Source organism: Podarcis pityusensis (assembly GCF_964106645.2).
Source record: "Podarcis pityusensis genome assembly, chromosome: 3".
Lineage (NCBI taxonomy): Eukaryota > Metazoa > Chordata > Lepidosauria > Squamata > Lacertidae > Podarcis > Podarcis pityusensis.
This window is the reverse complement of record NC_138026.1, coordinates 31732461-31747643: the sequence shown is the minus strand read 5'-3', so window position 1 is coordinate 31747643 and position 15183 is coordinate 31732461. Positions and strand designations below refer to the sequence as shown.

At 43.2% G+C, this 15183-nt stretch overlaps 1 protein-coding gene across 1 annotated transcript; it reads left to right on the top strand.

Annotated features, from left to right (window-relative positions):
• Positions 1–208: 208 nt before the first annotated feature.
• On the top strand, positions 209–14293 carry LOC308472821 (glutathione S-transferase 3-like). The gene is made up of 7 exons (XM_080998064.1): positions 209–290; positions 5977–6083; positions 8110–8161; positions 9418–9550; positions 10764–10905; positions 11110–11241; positions 12607–14293. The coding sequence occupies exons 2-7, from the start codon at positions 5997–5999 to the stop codon at positions 12751–12753; spliced, it is 693 nt and encodes a 230-aa protein (XP_080854190.1). The 5' UTR covers positions 209–290; positions 5977–5996; the 3' UTR covers positions 12754–14293.
• Positions 14294–15183: the final 890 nt, after the last annotated feature.

Genomic DNA, 15183 nt, shown 5'->3' with positions numbered 1-15183 from the left:
CTGATCAGCTTGTCTCGCTGTGCAAAAGTGAAATTCTTACTCGAACGCTGAAAGAGAACATTAAAGAGCGTTCTGCAAAATCGGGTTGGTTTTATTTATTATTCCGATTATTTTGGCCCTCGACCTCCTTCCCAGGTTGCACTGAGCCACATGCAAATTAAATATCTTGCTACTGGCTGGGCCCTCTCGTCTTGCCCACGCCCCCTTGCCTGCCGTGCACAAAACGGCGAGGGAGGCGTTGCCTGCTCCTGGACTGCGAGCGCCTTCAGCATTTGCAGCTACCGCCGAAGGTAGGGTTCCTTGTTCGCAGTTGCAGCAGCCATGCACGTGTGCAGGAGTGCATCGTGTGAAGAGCTGCAAGGGGGGTTGGCACGGGACGAGAGGCGCAAAAAAGTTGCCCGTCGATGATGATCGTGATGGAGAGTGGTTAGCAGCAGTAGCTCCACCAGGCCTGTTGCACCCATCCATCGGGTTGCCTTTGAAAGGCACCGTGAACGTAGGAAGGGGAGCTAAGCTGCAGTTTGCCCCAGCGCTGCTTTGGCTTTGCGCATTTGCTTTGCGGGTTTGGAACGTGGAGAGCCATTCCTGGGCTGGGCGGGAACTGGGTGGGAACTGAGCGTTCGAAGTTCGAAGCCTTTGATGTGCCCAGATCAAAGCGCTCCGCTGGAAGTGGGTTGCTAACATGGGTTGGTTACTGAGACTTCGCGATCCAGCGCTAAAGCAGCAGGGGGGGCTGCATGCCGCAGCCCCAAGTCAGAGGGGCAGTGAATGCACTTTTATTTCCCTCCTGCTTTCAGCTGCCCATGAGTGGGAGGCTCTGTAAAAGATCCAGAGGGCTTCTCACCTGTATGGGGCTCCTGCAATGGGGGTAGCCAACGTGCCGCCCTCCAGGTGTCGCTGGACCACAAGGAAAGGTTTATTAGACTAAAAACCGCTATTTGTGTTTGTAAAATAAAAAAATGTGCAATTTGCTTTGACCAGCTTGCAACTTGCAAACCAAGCACGGAGCGGGGATGGCAGGGTGCATGCCTGTTGCATCATTCTCAAGCTGCCCTCGCACATGAGAAGGGCGCAACAGGGCAGGGGACAAAGCTGGGATCGCAGGGTGCCGTGAGGATTGTGCCCCTCCAAAAAAAACCCTGCCCAGGGCAAGATCTGGGCACAAGATTCCTGCATTTGCAAGGGGTTGAACTAGATGACCCTTGTGGTCCCTTCCAATTCTACAATTTGATGATTCGATTATTCCTGTAGGGACGACACAATTCCCTCTAGTTCAACAGATTTTCCCAACCCTCCATACTTGAATCAGTAAGTTTCAGCATGTTAGCTCGTTTCCACCCATCTCCCGTCAGGACTTCAGCTGCATCCCAGGGTTTTCTACATGGTGGAAAGGAGTTGCGTTTCCTACAGATAACCCATCTGCTCTGGATGATATCTCCCATGGATGCTGAAAAGCATGGGAGACAAAATGGAGCTTTGAGGAACTCCAAGGGGTAGCTCAAAAGTCCCCTGGAACAGGAGAGAGCCCTTTTAGAAAAATTAGAGTTGTTTGAGGCAGTGGCGTAGCGTGGGTTGTCAGCACCCGGGGCAAGGCAAGTAATTTGCGCCCCCTAACCCGTGGATTTGCGCCCCCTAATCCGTGGATTTGCGCACCCTAACCCTAACCCCCAGATGTTGTGCCCGGTGCAGCCGGCCCCCCTGCACCCCCCACGCTACGCCACTGGTTTGAGGACAAAGCAAAGGAGACAAATTATCTTTGATTTTATTATGTATGTAAAAAATGCTGTACACCATCTAACTCTTCCTCCAGCATTTGAATGGATCAAGTAGATTCAATGAATTGGAGTGCTAGTAGCAGCATATCTGTGTCTTCTCTTTATCGCCCCTTCTTTCTGATACTAGATCCCCACCTATAACATTCTATTGGTGCCCTGTCTTCTGTTTGCTGGTGGTTCTAGCAGTCTGACATTTATCTCTTCCTTAACATTTCACACGGGGTGTAAGTTGACTTGACTTTATTGTGTATTGTTTTGGATGTCCTTTGTATCTACTACAATTTTTTTAAATTTTTTTTAAATAGTCCCCCAGCACTACTTTTTAGAACTGCCCCCTCTTCTGAACAAAGGACTGGCACCCCCATAGCACCAGCCCTCCAAGTCCCATCTCAGGGACAGCCCATAATAATACCATGGTCAGTAGTATTGAAAGCCGCTGAGAAGTCCAGGAGAACAAAAAGGGAGAACTTTGCCTCCCAAATTGCACTTCTCAGAGTCAGTTATCTGCTAGAATAACTTCACACCAAAAGAATTTGGTTCAATTAAAAAAATACCACTGCTTATCATTTTGTTTCTCCTTGTCTTTTCTGACAACCATGATGCCAAACTAATGATATTCAGGGAGCAGTAAATATTGCCAAATGTGGGGGCTTAGTTAACCTTCAAACACTTGCTTGTTTCTATTGTTGGCTTTCGAAACCATGTTTTTGTGTGTGTGAAAAGCCACTTGAGATTTTTATATTCGAAGAACAATCTGTTCCTTTGCTTTTATGCATCTACCAGGTGGGTGAGTTCAGTTTGTTCTGTCTGACCCTTCTAAAAAAAACCCCAGAATTTGAACTGAGAATGGGGAAATAAGAGTACAATCAGTGGTACTGATTTTATGTCCCATATTTGTTGGCAAGGTGTCTAAGGCATGCTGTCTAAGATATCTAGGGAAGGGTAATATTTTTTCCACAAAACTGGTATAATATGAACTTTAGTAAAGTGGATTTGTTTTGTTTCATCACTGGATACTTTGTTTAGCAATCATCTTAATTTCAGTGTTTCATTTCTCCCTCCCTCCTTGTCGCCCATTCTTCCAACCTTTCTGTGAAAGTTTCTCTCTCCAGTTAACACCCATTTTCCCCCCTAATTCATCTGTGTCACTGAACATTTATTCCTAAAAGTCAGATGAAAGTGGCAAGACTTCAGCTCCATGTCTGTGCACAAGTGCAAGGTTTTTCAATGACAATGGTCAGTGTGGGAGAATCCTTATACAGTATGTAGCTTGGTGGGAGGGGGGGAATTAACCCTTTGCCTGATTAGATGCCCCATGACATCAGGTGGCATAGGAGACAAACCTTCAATCAAAGCAAATGTGAGGTTTTTTCCTTCCCTATTCACATTTCTGATGTGTGGCATTGGGACAGGGACCCTAGTTGTTAAAGCCCACTAACTCTCTACCATGGTCCAGATCCAGATTTGGTGGGTCTGCACTGGCAATTTGTGTAAGTAATAAACTGTACTTAAGAGCACACACCTAGTTAATGTATCATCTAGTATGGCCCTAAGTCACAACCAGCATTCCAGGTGGTATGATCCTGAAACCCCATAGGAGCAGCCTTGGTGGATCCTACTCAATGCCATTCTAGCCCAGCATCCTCTTTCTGACAGTGGCCAATCAGAAGCCTCCAGGAATCCCACAAGGCAATAATCACGTTCTGTTCTTGCCCCTTGGCAACTGATGTTCGGATAAATACTGGCACACAACATGGCAGTTCTTTACCTTTCAGGGCTAAAAACTTTTAACAGACCTATTCCTATTATTTGTTTGTTACAAGGCAGTGTATGTGATCATCCCGCCACATTATATCCTCACAACAACCCTTGAAGGTAGTGACCTACCCAAGGTAGTGGGAGATTTAACCTTAGGTCTCTCTGATCCTAGTCCAACCCTCACTAGACTAGCTCTAATCCCCTATAAAGCTGTGTAGGCAAGACTTCCTTTTGTCTGACTTGAATCTGCAAGAATTAATTCCACCTACTTCATTCATGTATAACTTTCGCATGAAGAACTCCCATCTTATTCTGAAGCAGACCAGTTGTCTAAGTAAGAGGATCCTGTACAGATCATGCTTTGATTTTCTGGTACAAGGTGTGCTTTTTGTGCATAAGGAAAGGGTTGATACATATTGTCCATCTCTGGTTCATTCTGCTCTTTGCTGCCCACCTGCCTGCCTCTGCCTCCAGTTTCCTCCTCCTCATTTGTCATCATACTGTAGTTTGCAGTGCCACCTGAACTGTAGCATGACAACATCCTTAGGGTATTATTATACGTATGTCCTTTCTCTTTGTTGTTTGGACTGATATATCTTTTCCTTCTCACACTTCTCTATTGGACCTCAGAATAAGGTATTCCTTTTGAATGATCCTCTGAGAGAAGAAAGGAGCAAACATGGCTGCCTTCTCCTCCTCTAGACTAGTTAGGCTAGAAACATTTTCTATCCAAGGCATTTATTTCCTACAATAAACAACTTTATTATTTTCTTACCTACAATCATCCGTGTTGTGTCTGTGCGATTGCAGCAGCCAGGTGTACTCTTTAACTCAAATGCAATAGTAGTAGTAATAGTACTACTACTACTACTAGTAGTAGTAGTAGTAATACTCTGCATCATAAGGGGCTTCAATGGATAATTGGTCCAGCTACCCCACTACAAATAGCCATTGTTTTGTTTTCCTGTTCTAATGGTGCTGTAATGTGAAGAACTTGCTCTTATTCCAGGTTTTCTCAATTCACCATCTTCATATTAGAAGTGGGATCTGAAATAATTTCTCCAGTGCTCAGTGTGAGCCTACAAAATAGAATACAGTGGTACCTCGGTTTACGAACTTAATCTGTTCCGGAAGTCCATTCTTGAACTGAAACTGTTCTTAAACCAAGGCACGCTTTCCTTAATGAGGCCTCCCGCTGCCGGTGCCCTTCCACCGTTCGGGTTCTGTTCTTAGACTGAGGTAAAGTTCACAAACCGGGACACTACTTCCGGTTTTGCGGAGTTCATAAACTGAATTGTTCGTAAACAGGACTGTTCTTAAACCGAGTTACCACTGTAGATTGAATTTGCAAGCGGCAGTTGGCTAGCCTTCACCCACATTCTTGGATCATCAATGAGCAGCTGAAATCTGGGTGGTTTTGTTTTCTTTCTGTCTTTTTATTTATGTCTCTTAGCCGAATAAGTAGCTGTTCTCTCCAATGATGCAGCTGTCTTCCACAGTTTTTCAGCCGTTGCTTCCCCCCTCCTTATTAAGGGACGCAGCAACACTGAGAACTGTGGGCTATTGTTTACGTGCCAACAGATAATTTTCCCAGGATCCTTTCTGCTGAAGACTAGAGAAAGTAACAGACTGGGTTCTTTTCCTACTTCCAAAAATGTAACTAGTTTGACTTGAATGGATTGCTAATTGTGCACTCTTCCTGCCTTGTGGGTTGCAGAATAGAATAGCTTTCTTTTTGAGTTCTTCTAGTAACCTGTTCAGGCTTGATAGCTGTTTCCTTTCCTTTCCTTTATTTCTTTTTAAATAAAGTTTCGTTAAAGTTTTTCACAATACAATAGAAGACAAGCTAACCTACACAATAAAAGGGGCAAAATAAGAGAAACGAAAAGAGATAGAAGAATACAAGATCTGTTCACACAAGTGTATCTTAACTTTTGTCCCCTACTAGTGCAGGGAGGTAACCTAGCCATTGGACTGACATACGTAATATTTGTTCCAATTGGGACCATTGGAAAGGGTTTTTCTTAAGGAGGTTGGTGGGGTGCCCTGCCCACCTTCTGCCTTGCCAGTGCAAGTCCAGAAAAGCTCTGAATTTGGTGGTCCATCTGCCCTTAGCGTTAATCTGCTTCTGCATCCACTTTTCCTTTTGCACAAAGGGATACAACAACAACAACGCTGTTTGGGCAGTTTTTATTAACATGCCAGGGAAACAAGTGGGAAGTACTCTGTATGTTAGCAATGTATCAATAAGCAAACCATAACAAACTGCATTTGCTGAACGATGGCCTTTTGTACTATATCTCGATGTGCCAAGAGACCTTATGACCTCTCACTGTTGCTTAACGAATGATGATTCGTTTCAGATCTTTATTTGGTGAAATGTGTTTGCTCAAGCAAGTTGGCTGTGCACCAAGAATGATGCCTTTGTGTTTCTTTTCATCAGGCAATCAAGAAGCTGAAATCATGTCTGGAAAGCCCAAACTGTACTACTTTGATGGAAGAGGCAAGATGGAGTCAATACGATGGCTGTTAGCAGCAGCTGGGGTGGAGGTTTGTGTTTCCTTGTCTGCCAGCTTCTGTACAGAGATGTTATCATGGTTATGGGTTATGCCTTGTACAATGTGGGATGCAGTTATTAGGGCACATTACATACTGTAGCCAAAAGAGATGAGAATCAGTGGGGTATTCCTATTTCTTACAGCACAAACAGATTTTGTTTCTTGATGTGTTGAAACTTTGAAGCAAGCAACTTTTTTTTTTTTGCCATATCTTGATGGAATATATGATAAAGCCATCAAGCCAGATAAAGTTGTCCTGGGGTTGGATAAGCCGCCCTTTAGCCTTGGGAAGGTCCCCCCTTCCATTTATTTTTGGATATCCCATTCATACCATGGGAATATATTTTGCCCCTTCCTTTCACCAGCACAGCATACAGAATTGTTGAGAATGTATGCATGTACAACCTGCTACACTTAAATTATTTTCATTATTTGCTTATTTTGCAACTGCACATTCTGAAGCCACACAGTCATTTATAATAATAATAATTTATTATTTATACCCTACCCATCTGGCTGGGTCTCCCCAGCCACTCTGGGCAGCTTCCAACAAAAGTTTAAAAATACATTAAAATATCAGTCATTAAAAACTTCCCTAAACAGAGCTGCCTTCAGATGTCTTCTATAAGTCAGATAATTGTTTATTTCCTTGACATCTGATGGGAGGGCATTCCACAGGGCGGGCGCCACTACCGAGAAGGCCCTCTGCCTGGTTCCCTGTAACCTCACTTGGAAGGAACTACCAGAATGCCCTCGGAGCTGGACCTCAGTGTCTGGCCTGAACGATGGGGGTGGAGATGCTCCTTCAGGTCTACTGGGCCAAGGCCTTTAAAGGTCAGCACCAACACTTTGAATTGTGCTTAGAAACGTACTGGGAGCCAATGTAGGTCTTTCAAGACTGGTGTTATGTGGTCTCGGCGGCTGCTCCCAGGGGAGAGGAATTTAGAATCAGTATGTCAGTACAATACAGAAAAATGTTCTACTGTTATGTACAAATTGTTGGCAAGTCATGAGAACTAGAAACATGACTTTAAAAATCTAGAGTGGTATCCAACAAAATGCTTCCTTTAGTCCCAGGACTTCTCACTGCAGAATGGGGCTTCCTCTCTGTTGCCTCTCCTCAGTTGCCCCCTAAATCTGTTATGGGGGTTCCTCTAACCCTCTGGAGCAGATTTGGGGGGGGAGTGTGGTGTGAAAGGAGAGGAAGGGGAAGTTTCACTGTGCAAGTAGAAATCTTTGCATTAGCAGAAGCACTTAGCTGGTGTCTGCCTCAGATTCCTCTGAATTCTGTTGAAAGCTTATGAACCACCCAAAAGAAACAAGGAGGATTTGATGTTTTATGAAAAACTTTAATTCTGGTTTTTATTTTTTATTACAAGCTGCTTTGATGACCCTGTTAGGCCAGAAAGACAGGATATATATATTTAAAAATCAAGTAAGTAGTACTTTCTTAGATGTGCCAACATAATATGAAGAAAGTTTGCTTTTTGTCTTAGAGTGCTCCTATTTTACTCAACTTTTACCCAGTACAAATCAGTAATCCAAAACAGTTTATCAGAAATACCTAACTGCAGTACAAGGGGAGAGGAATTAAAAATATGATTTCAATGCACTTAAACTTGGGCAACTGGACATGTGTTTTCTCTGTGTATCTGCTTGTGGTTTTTGCATGTGTTTGGGTTTTTTTAGTCCTCGTGCTATTGCATTGTATGATTCAGTTGAAATCCACTCGGTATCACAGTGATGTAGGAGGAAAGGAAAATCTTATCAGAAGTGAAGAAAGCAGCTGTTCCTTTCTTGCATTTCACTGGTTTTGGAAACCTGATTCAGTGCTGGAAATGCCCACATCTTGATAAGAAACGGTTTGGTTAAGTTATGAAAGGCTCATTGCTTAGTTGTGACTTTTCAGAAGCAACAAACTCAAGAAGGGGGCTTGTCCTTTGATGACGTTCAATGATCAGTGTGCTTCTCAAGCACTACAACAATTCATTACACTTTTTCTTTTCCCCATCTGGTAGTTTGAAGAGGAATTTCTGGAGACCAGAGAGCAATACGAGAAGTTGCTTCAAGGTAATTCGGTGATTTTGAAAATATTTGACCAGGCAAGACAAACAAAGTACCATACTTTTCCATGTACAGTGGTACCTCAGGTTACATACGCTTCAGGTTACATACACTTCAGGTTACAGACTCCGCTAACCCAGAAATAGTGCTTCAGGTTAAGAACTTTGCTTCAGGATGAGAACAGAAATCGTGCTCCAGCAGCGCAGCGGCAGCAGGAGGCCCCAATAGCCAAAGTGGTGCTTCAGGTTAAGAACAGTTTCAGGTTAAGTACGGACCTCCGGAACGAATTAAGTACTTAACCTGAGGTACCACTGTATAAGACTAGGTTTTTTTACTTTAAAATTATGTGAAAAACTGTGGGTCGTCTTATACACGGGGCAATCTCTCCCCTATTTTCTTAAAATAGGGGGCATCTTATGCATGGGGGTGTCTTATACATGGAAAAATACAGTATCTTCTTGGATACAAGCAAAGGGAAGGCAAATACTTTTGAGTGCCAGAGAAGAATTGTACTCTTGCATTTCAAGTAAGCAACATAGTCTAGTGGCAGAAGGGAGAGATGTTGATTTTAATTGATCTCCTCATCCTCCTGCTCCAACTCCTTTGCTATTCAGAAAAGTTCAGTACAGTGGTACCTCGGGTTACAGACACTTCAGGTTACAGACACTTCAGGTTACAGATTCCATTAAGCCAGAAATAGTACCTCGGGTTAAGAACTTTGCTTCAGGATGAGAACAGAAATCGTGCAGCGGTGGCAGCAGGAGGCCCCATTAGCTAAAGTGGTATCTCAGGTTAAGAACAGTTTCAGGTTAAGAATGGACCTCCAGAACGAATTAAGTTCTTAACCCGAGGTACCACTATATTGGAAGTTATGAATGCATGAAGGCACACCTAGCTACAGAGGACACTGCCCCCATTTTCTTAATTTGGAATCCCCCCAAATAGGTGTCGTGTTATACACGGGGGCGTGTTAGACACGGAAAAATACAGTAGTTCTCTTGAAACCTGTTTTTAATGGTCACTGTTTCCATGACTTGAAAACAAAGTTCCTAGCTGACTGCAAGGTTGCAAGATAGTTTTTTTTGTGTGTTCTTTGGCCAGCCCATGTAGAATAATAGTCACCACCAATTGCTCCACCATTTCCTCATTTGGTCTCTGCAGTCCTTCTGAGCACCAATACAATACCGTGGAATTGTACTGACTTTCATTTCTAGAAGAAACATTTTGACCTTTCGCTGTTTTTTTTTTTATCCTCTCAAAAGATGGATTCCTCCTCTTTCAGCAAGTGCCCTTGGTGGAAATGGATGGGATGAAGATGGTTCAGACACGAGCTATCCTCAGCTACATCGCTGCAAAGCACAACCTCTACGGGAAGGACCTGAAGGAGAGAGCACTGTACAGTACCAGAAACATTTAGCTAGCTTTAAGTTATATTTCGGGTCCTGTATTTCACTCTTTTTTCTGGCTTCTGAGACCTACTACATCCTGGGGCCGTTCAGATAGTGTGGACTACAAATCCCATCAGCCCCTGCTCAGAGTTGCCTGTGAAGGGGGATTGACAGTGAAACCAACTCTGAGAATTGTAGCTCTGTGAGGGCAATTGGCAGAGGGCCTTTTTGGTGGTGGTGCCTGCCCTGTGGAACGCTCTCCCATCAGATGTCAAGGAAATAAACAACTATCTGACTTTTAGAAGACATCTGAAGGCAGTCCTATTTATGGAAGTTTTTGATGTTTGCTTTTTTATTCTGTTTTTAATCTGTTGGCTGGGGAAACCCAGCCAGATGGGCAGGGTATTATTATTATTAATAATAATAATAATAATTAATAATAAATGTCTCTTAACAACTCTCTGTGCCCTTAACAAACTACAGCTCCCAGAATTCTTTGGGGGGAAGCCATGACTGTTTGAAGTGGCATTGCAGGGTTTTAAATGTATGGTAGAAATGTGGCCTGAATCAAAGGGCTTGTCCTCCACAATTCCACTTATCCTGCCACTTTTCCCCAGGGAAACTGACTCTTTACTGCTGAATCGGAGCAAGCATCAGTCAGATTCTCTATGGAAAAGAGCGAGTGAAAAGCAGATTTTTCTAGAGAAAGTGGAGGAGCAAACTTTCACCTGTGCTTTCTAAGCATGGGACAAGTGGGAAAGTAGTTGGTGACGGATGATTCTTTAGATAGTCTTCATGAAAAGCAAATGATGGGATGGGAAAAAAATCATAGCATTTCTATGTGGACTAGGAGTGGGCACTTTCTGCCTCAGTCGCCTGCAGACCCAATTGTCCTCTCATTCTGACCGTTTACAAAGTGGTGCCTTCCAGATATTTTGGGGGAACAACTCCCATCATCCCTGGCCTTTGGCTGCCTTAATTGAGAGTTGGAGCCCAGCACATCTGGATAGCATCATGTTGCCACATCCCTGGGTTGCAACAACATGGAGAAAATCCCCCATCACCAAGCAGCTGGAATTGCAATGTCTTGTCTGCCTCGACACAGAGTAGTTGGTGGCCTCTTTTCTGCATAGCAGGAAAGAGCTGAAATTCTGTTTTGTTTGTGCATGTCGTAAACAAGATGGGCGCCTTAACAGATGTGTGTATATATGTCTCTTTAGAATTGACATGTATGCAGAAGGAACAACGGACCTAATGGTCTTGATTATGATGTACCCTTTCTTAACACCTGAGGACAAGGAGAAGCAACTGGCTACAATCATCAAAAAAGCAACACAAAGATATTTCCCTGTTTATGAAAAGGTGCGTTTCAGTAACCCTGCTTTATGAAACAGGCTTGTGATCTGGGCCGCTTCACAAATTTAATGTGTAAAATGTAACACAGGAAGAACAAATGTGTGGTGTGGTTTTTTTTTTAAAGGACAGGTATAGTGATGGATGAGAAAGATGCTTATGTGTGCTTGGGAAGCTGTTCTTAGGCGTTGGGCTAACACTGGTGTCTTGCAGGTGCTGAAGGGCCATGGAGAAGATTTCCTTGTTGGCAACCAGTTCAGCTGGGCGGACGTCCAGCTCCTTGAAGCTATTCTGATGGTGGAGGAAAAATCCTCCAGTGTTCTGGCCGACTTTCCTCACTTGCAGGTACGGCAAACAAACACGATATGAGCGGTGTTGGAAACCCAGATCTATAAGCTCGGCACCAAATGGCTCCTTAAACCAAGGTTGCAGTTGCCAAAATGGAATGTCTGGTTGCCATTTTGGGGCTCTAAAGTCTTATTTTTCAAACGATGGACTGACTGTGATTGGTTCTCAATTAAGCATCTGGCTAGCTCAAATGATAACCCTGACCTCGGTGAAGAGCTTTGAGAACTTAAAGAAGAAAAGTCACTTGATTCAGGGACAGCCCACATATATATCAGCCTATTCCGACCTCTTTTTCTTAATGGTGACACAGCCATTCATAATGTAGGGATCTCCATGTGAGCAGGGCAGTGGGGTGGGGTAAGTTCACTGCTCCTGCTCAGAAAAAGTGTTTTGGTTCCTGAGATTCATTCCAATTGTGCAGATAAACTATAACTGATAGAATTCTACAGGAAAGGATATTAGTGCGTGAAAACAATTGATATCCAATGATCCCCAGATGGAGATGTCAGGCACCATCCTGGCACTTGGTTGCAAGTGGTTGAAAACCAGGTGCAAAATGCGCCTGGCTAATTTCAAACACTGAATATGAGTTATGTTGTTTCTTCCTTTTTAAAAAGAATTCCTTTCCCATCTGTTCCAGACCTGAAAGCAGATGGGCTTCTGTAGAAACACCTTCTAGAAAACTAAGTTAGACCTTAGGGTAATGTGATGATGATGATGATGTACGCTAGTTCTGTGTGATGAGTGACTTAATGTTGCCTCCCATTACAGAATTCTGAATTGGCAAAAATGCTTAGATGCCCATGAAGCCACTCTCCTTAATTCAAACCAGAGTGAACATGGGAAGCATGTGCATGTTAAAAATTCATTTTTTTTTTTAAAGGCTGTTGACACAGCTGTAGCAAAGAGAGCTGTGGCACTCTAGATCATGGGTTGGGGGACATGTGGCCTTGCAGATAATTCCACCTCCCATCAGCCTCAGCCAGCACAAGGATGATGGGAGTTGTAGTCCAGTGACACCTGCAGCTCTAAAGGTTTTTAGCCTATGCTCTAGAGCAGGCATCCCCAACCTCCAGCCCTCCAGATGCTTTGGACTACAATTCCCATCATCCCTAACCACTCGTCCTGTTAGCTAGGGATCATGGGAGTTGTAGGCCAAAACATCTGGAAGGCCTCAGGTTGGGGGTCCCTGCTCTAGAGATTGATTGGCTTGTTGGGCCATCAGTTTTAATAGACTCTACCAAATGGATTGAAGGTGATGGGTGCAGCATGCAAGTTTGTTATTTTAGTGCCATAGTTCAGGTTCTTTGATTCTGAGTCTGCTTGCTCTTGTTTTTTTTCTTCCTTTCCACTTGTTTTCAGGCTTTTAAAGAAAGGATCAGCAACATCCCCACAATTAAGAATTTTTTGGAGCCAGGAAGCCAGAGGAAACCTGTGCCTGACGAGAGATACGTGGAGACCGTGAGAAAGGTCCTCCAGATGTATCACAATTTGTCTGCAACTCCTTAGGCAGTATTTCTGCTGAGCTCCAGAGAATCACCAGTACTAATACCTAATAACAATGGCTGTCATAAAACTCATGGCATTGTGTTAGAGACTAGACTGCTATATGACACTTGATAGCTGCTAAACAGAATGGGGATGTGCATTCACTCAATCCACACAGAAAAAACAATATGCCCACATCTAAAACACATTTAAATTGCACAATTTCAGCTATATGCAGGCAAGGTGGGGATGCTCTCGTGAGATTTGGCGGGAAGTTGGATTGTCCTGCAGGATCTTGTGAGAGCAGTCCTACCAGTCCCAGAGATGGCACACCGAAATTTGAGGTGCCAAGGTCCAACACTGGTCATGGCTACCTGCAAAGAACCCTGGGAACTGTAGTTTGTTGAGGGTTCTGAGAGCTGTTAGGAGACTCCTATTCTTCTCACAGAGCTACAACTCCCAGAACTCCTTGGGGAGAGGGATTGGTTGTTACAAAGCACTCTGGGACAGACCAAATACCCCGCTGAACATTTGAGCCAGGCAGGATTTCAAATTCAGAGACATTTTTTAAAGGCAATGTTTCCCCCCCCCCCCTCCTTGTCTCGAAAATGGCGCCTTTGATCTGTTTGAATCCTGGCAGATCTGATGCCTTTGTGGAGTAGTACTATAGCCTGTAAATTCGAAGCCATTTGGCTGCCCCACTCCAGGCTAAAAGCTGGAAGAAGACTGGCTGGTCTTCATTGAAAATTCATGGAAGATTAGTTATCAGACTTGAGGAATCTTCAGTATCCCTGGAATCTAGCAAACAGTTAAGTTAGATGGCAAAAGACAGGGTGTGTCTCCTTCTGAACTGAAACCCAACAAACAAATGAATGGATTTTGAATTAACTAAATATGAAAAGCTTCAAAAAATAGATTATATAAACACCTTTTCCATTAAGAAAGCAAAACAAAACCAAAATTTCTCCTGCACACCCCTACTACTTGTGTACTTGCTAGTAGTAGCATACGTAGCAAAAGAAGAATGCCATATACGAGGCCTTCTTTATTAGCAGATATATTGATCAATATTCCTACTCTTTTTGGAATGCAGCTTTCTTTATTAAATATATTTTGTGTATCCTGTTTCACCGGGTGAAGCAATATTTTTATTCAGCTGGACGGATATAAAAAACACTATTAGAAGGGAGGCTCGGACAGTCCTTTTCTGCCTACCAGTGTGTTCTGCAAATGGAAGGGGTTTGCTGCAGAGCTGGAAAAAAATTCAAAAGAGATTCCGTTTCAGTCTTTCTGCCTTTCATTGCTGGTATTTCTGACCTTAGACGGCCAAGCTTATGCAAAACGCATGAAGACATTCAAAGTGACACTTATTTGCAAATTCCTGTGAAATCAAAATACACTAAACCTTCAATATATTTTATCTCCTGCAACTTTTGCATTCTGTTATTATACTAAGCTGACATTGGATTTGGTATATTCAATTTATGTAGTGTTTTTCTTCCTATTGCTGCTACAATCTGGAAAACTCTCTAATAAACTACCTTGATTCCTGAGTAAAGAAGCATTTGCTTTTCCTTACTGTGTAAATATTGTGTGGAAGCTGTGCTTCTGGATCAGTGCCAGATTTACGTATAAGCTAAACAAGCTATAGCTTAGGGCCCCACTCTCTTGGGGGTCCCCAAAAAATTTAAAGGGAGAACAAACTGGATGTACATTTTATTGGCAAAACCTATTGGTGTTTTGCAGCTTTCTGACTACTCTGCTAGGTCTGGCTAAGGTCTCACAACTAAACGCAGAGTTCACGAAAGCAATTGGCAACTTGGCTGCAGACAGGCCGGACGAAGCAGGAACCAGGAACTTGTAGTTAGGTGTTTATTATATACAGTGGACTATTTACTGGAATACGGATCTTTAGCTAGCTCTCTCATACATGAATCACAACTCTCAACCTCCAACTCCTACACTGACACATTCCAGTTAGTAGGCCATTAATCATTATTTCCCTGAGAGAGCTTGACCAATCATGGAGCTGTTTCCATGCCTCTGTATCACCAGGCAGATTGCACTCCTTTACATTGCCTTGGCTGTCTGCCAAACCCTAACTGACTCTGTGTGAGTAGCTGCATGTATTCAGATTCCCAACACATTTCCAAAATATAAGATAAAAAACAAAACCTACATACAGCAACAGTGTTACTTATGATGTAAGTAATGGGCCCCACCTGCTAGTCTGCTCCCTAAAATATCACTGGTTTGATCATTTCTATATATAGTGGTACCTTGGTTCTCTGTTCCAGATTTCAGTTCAACAATTACTTTGAAAAAATACATATTTTGTTATGTGCAAATGGCTTGATGCCTATTAGATCCATAAATTATCATATAGCATATGTTCAACACAAAAGCAGCGACAATTTGTTGTTCACAAAGGACAGCTGTACCCATTACTTT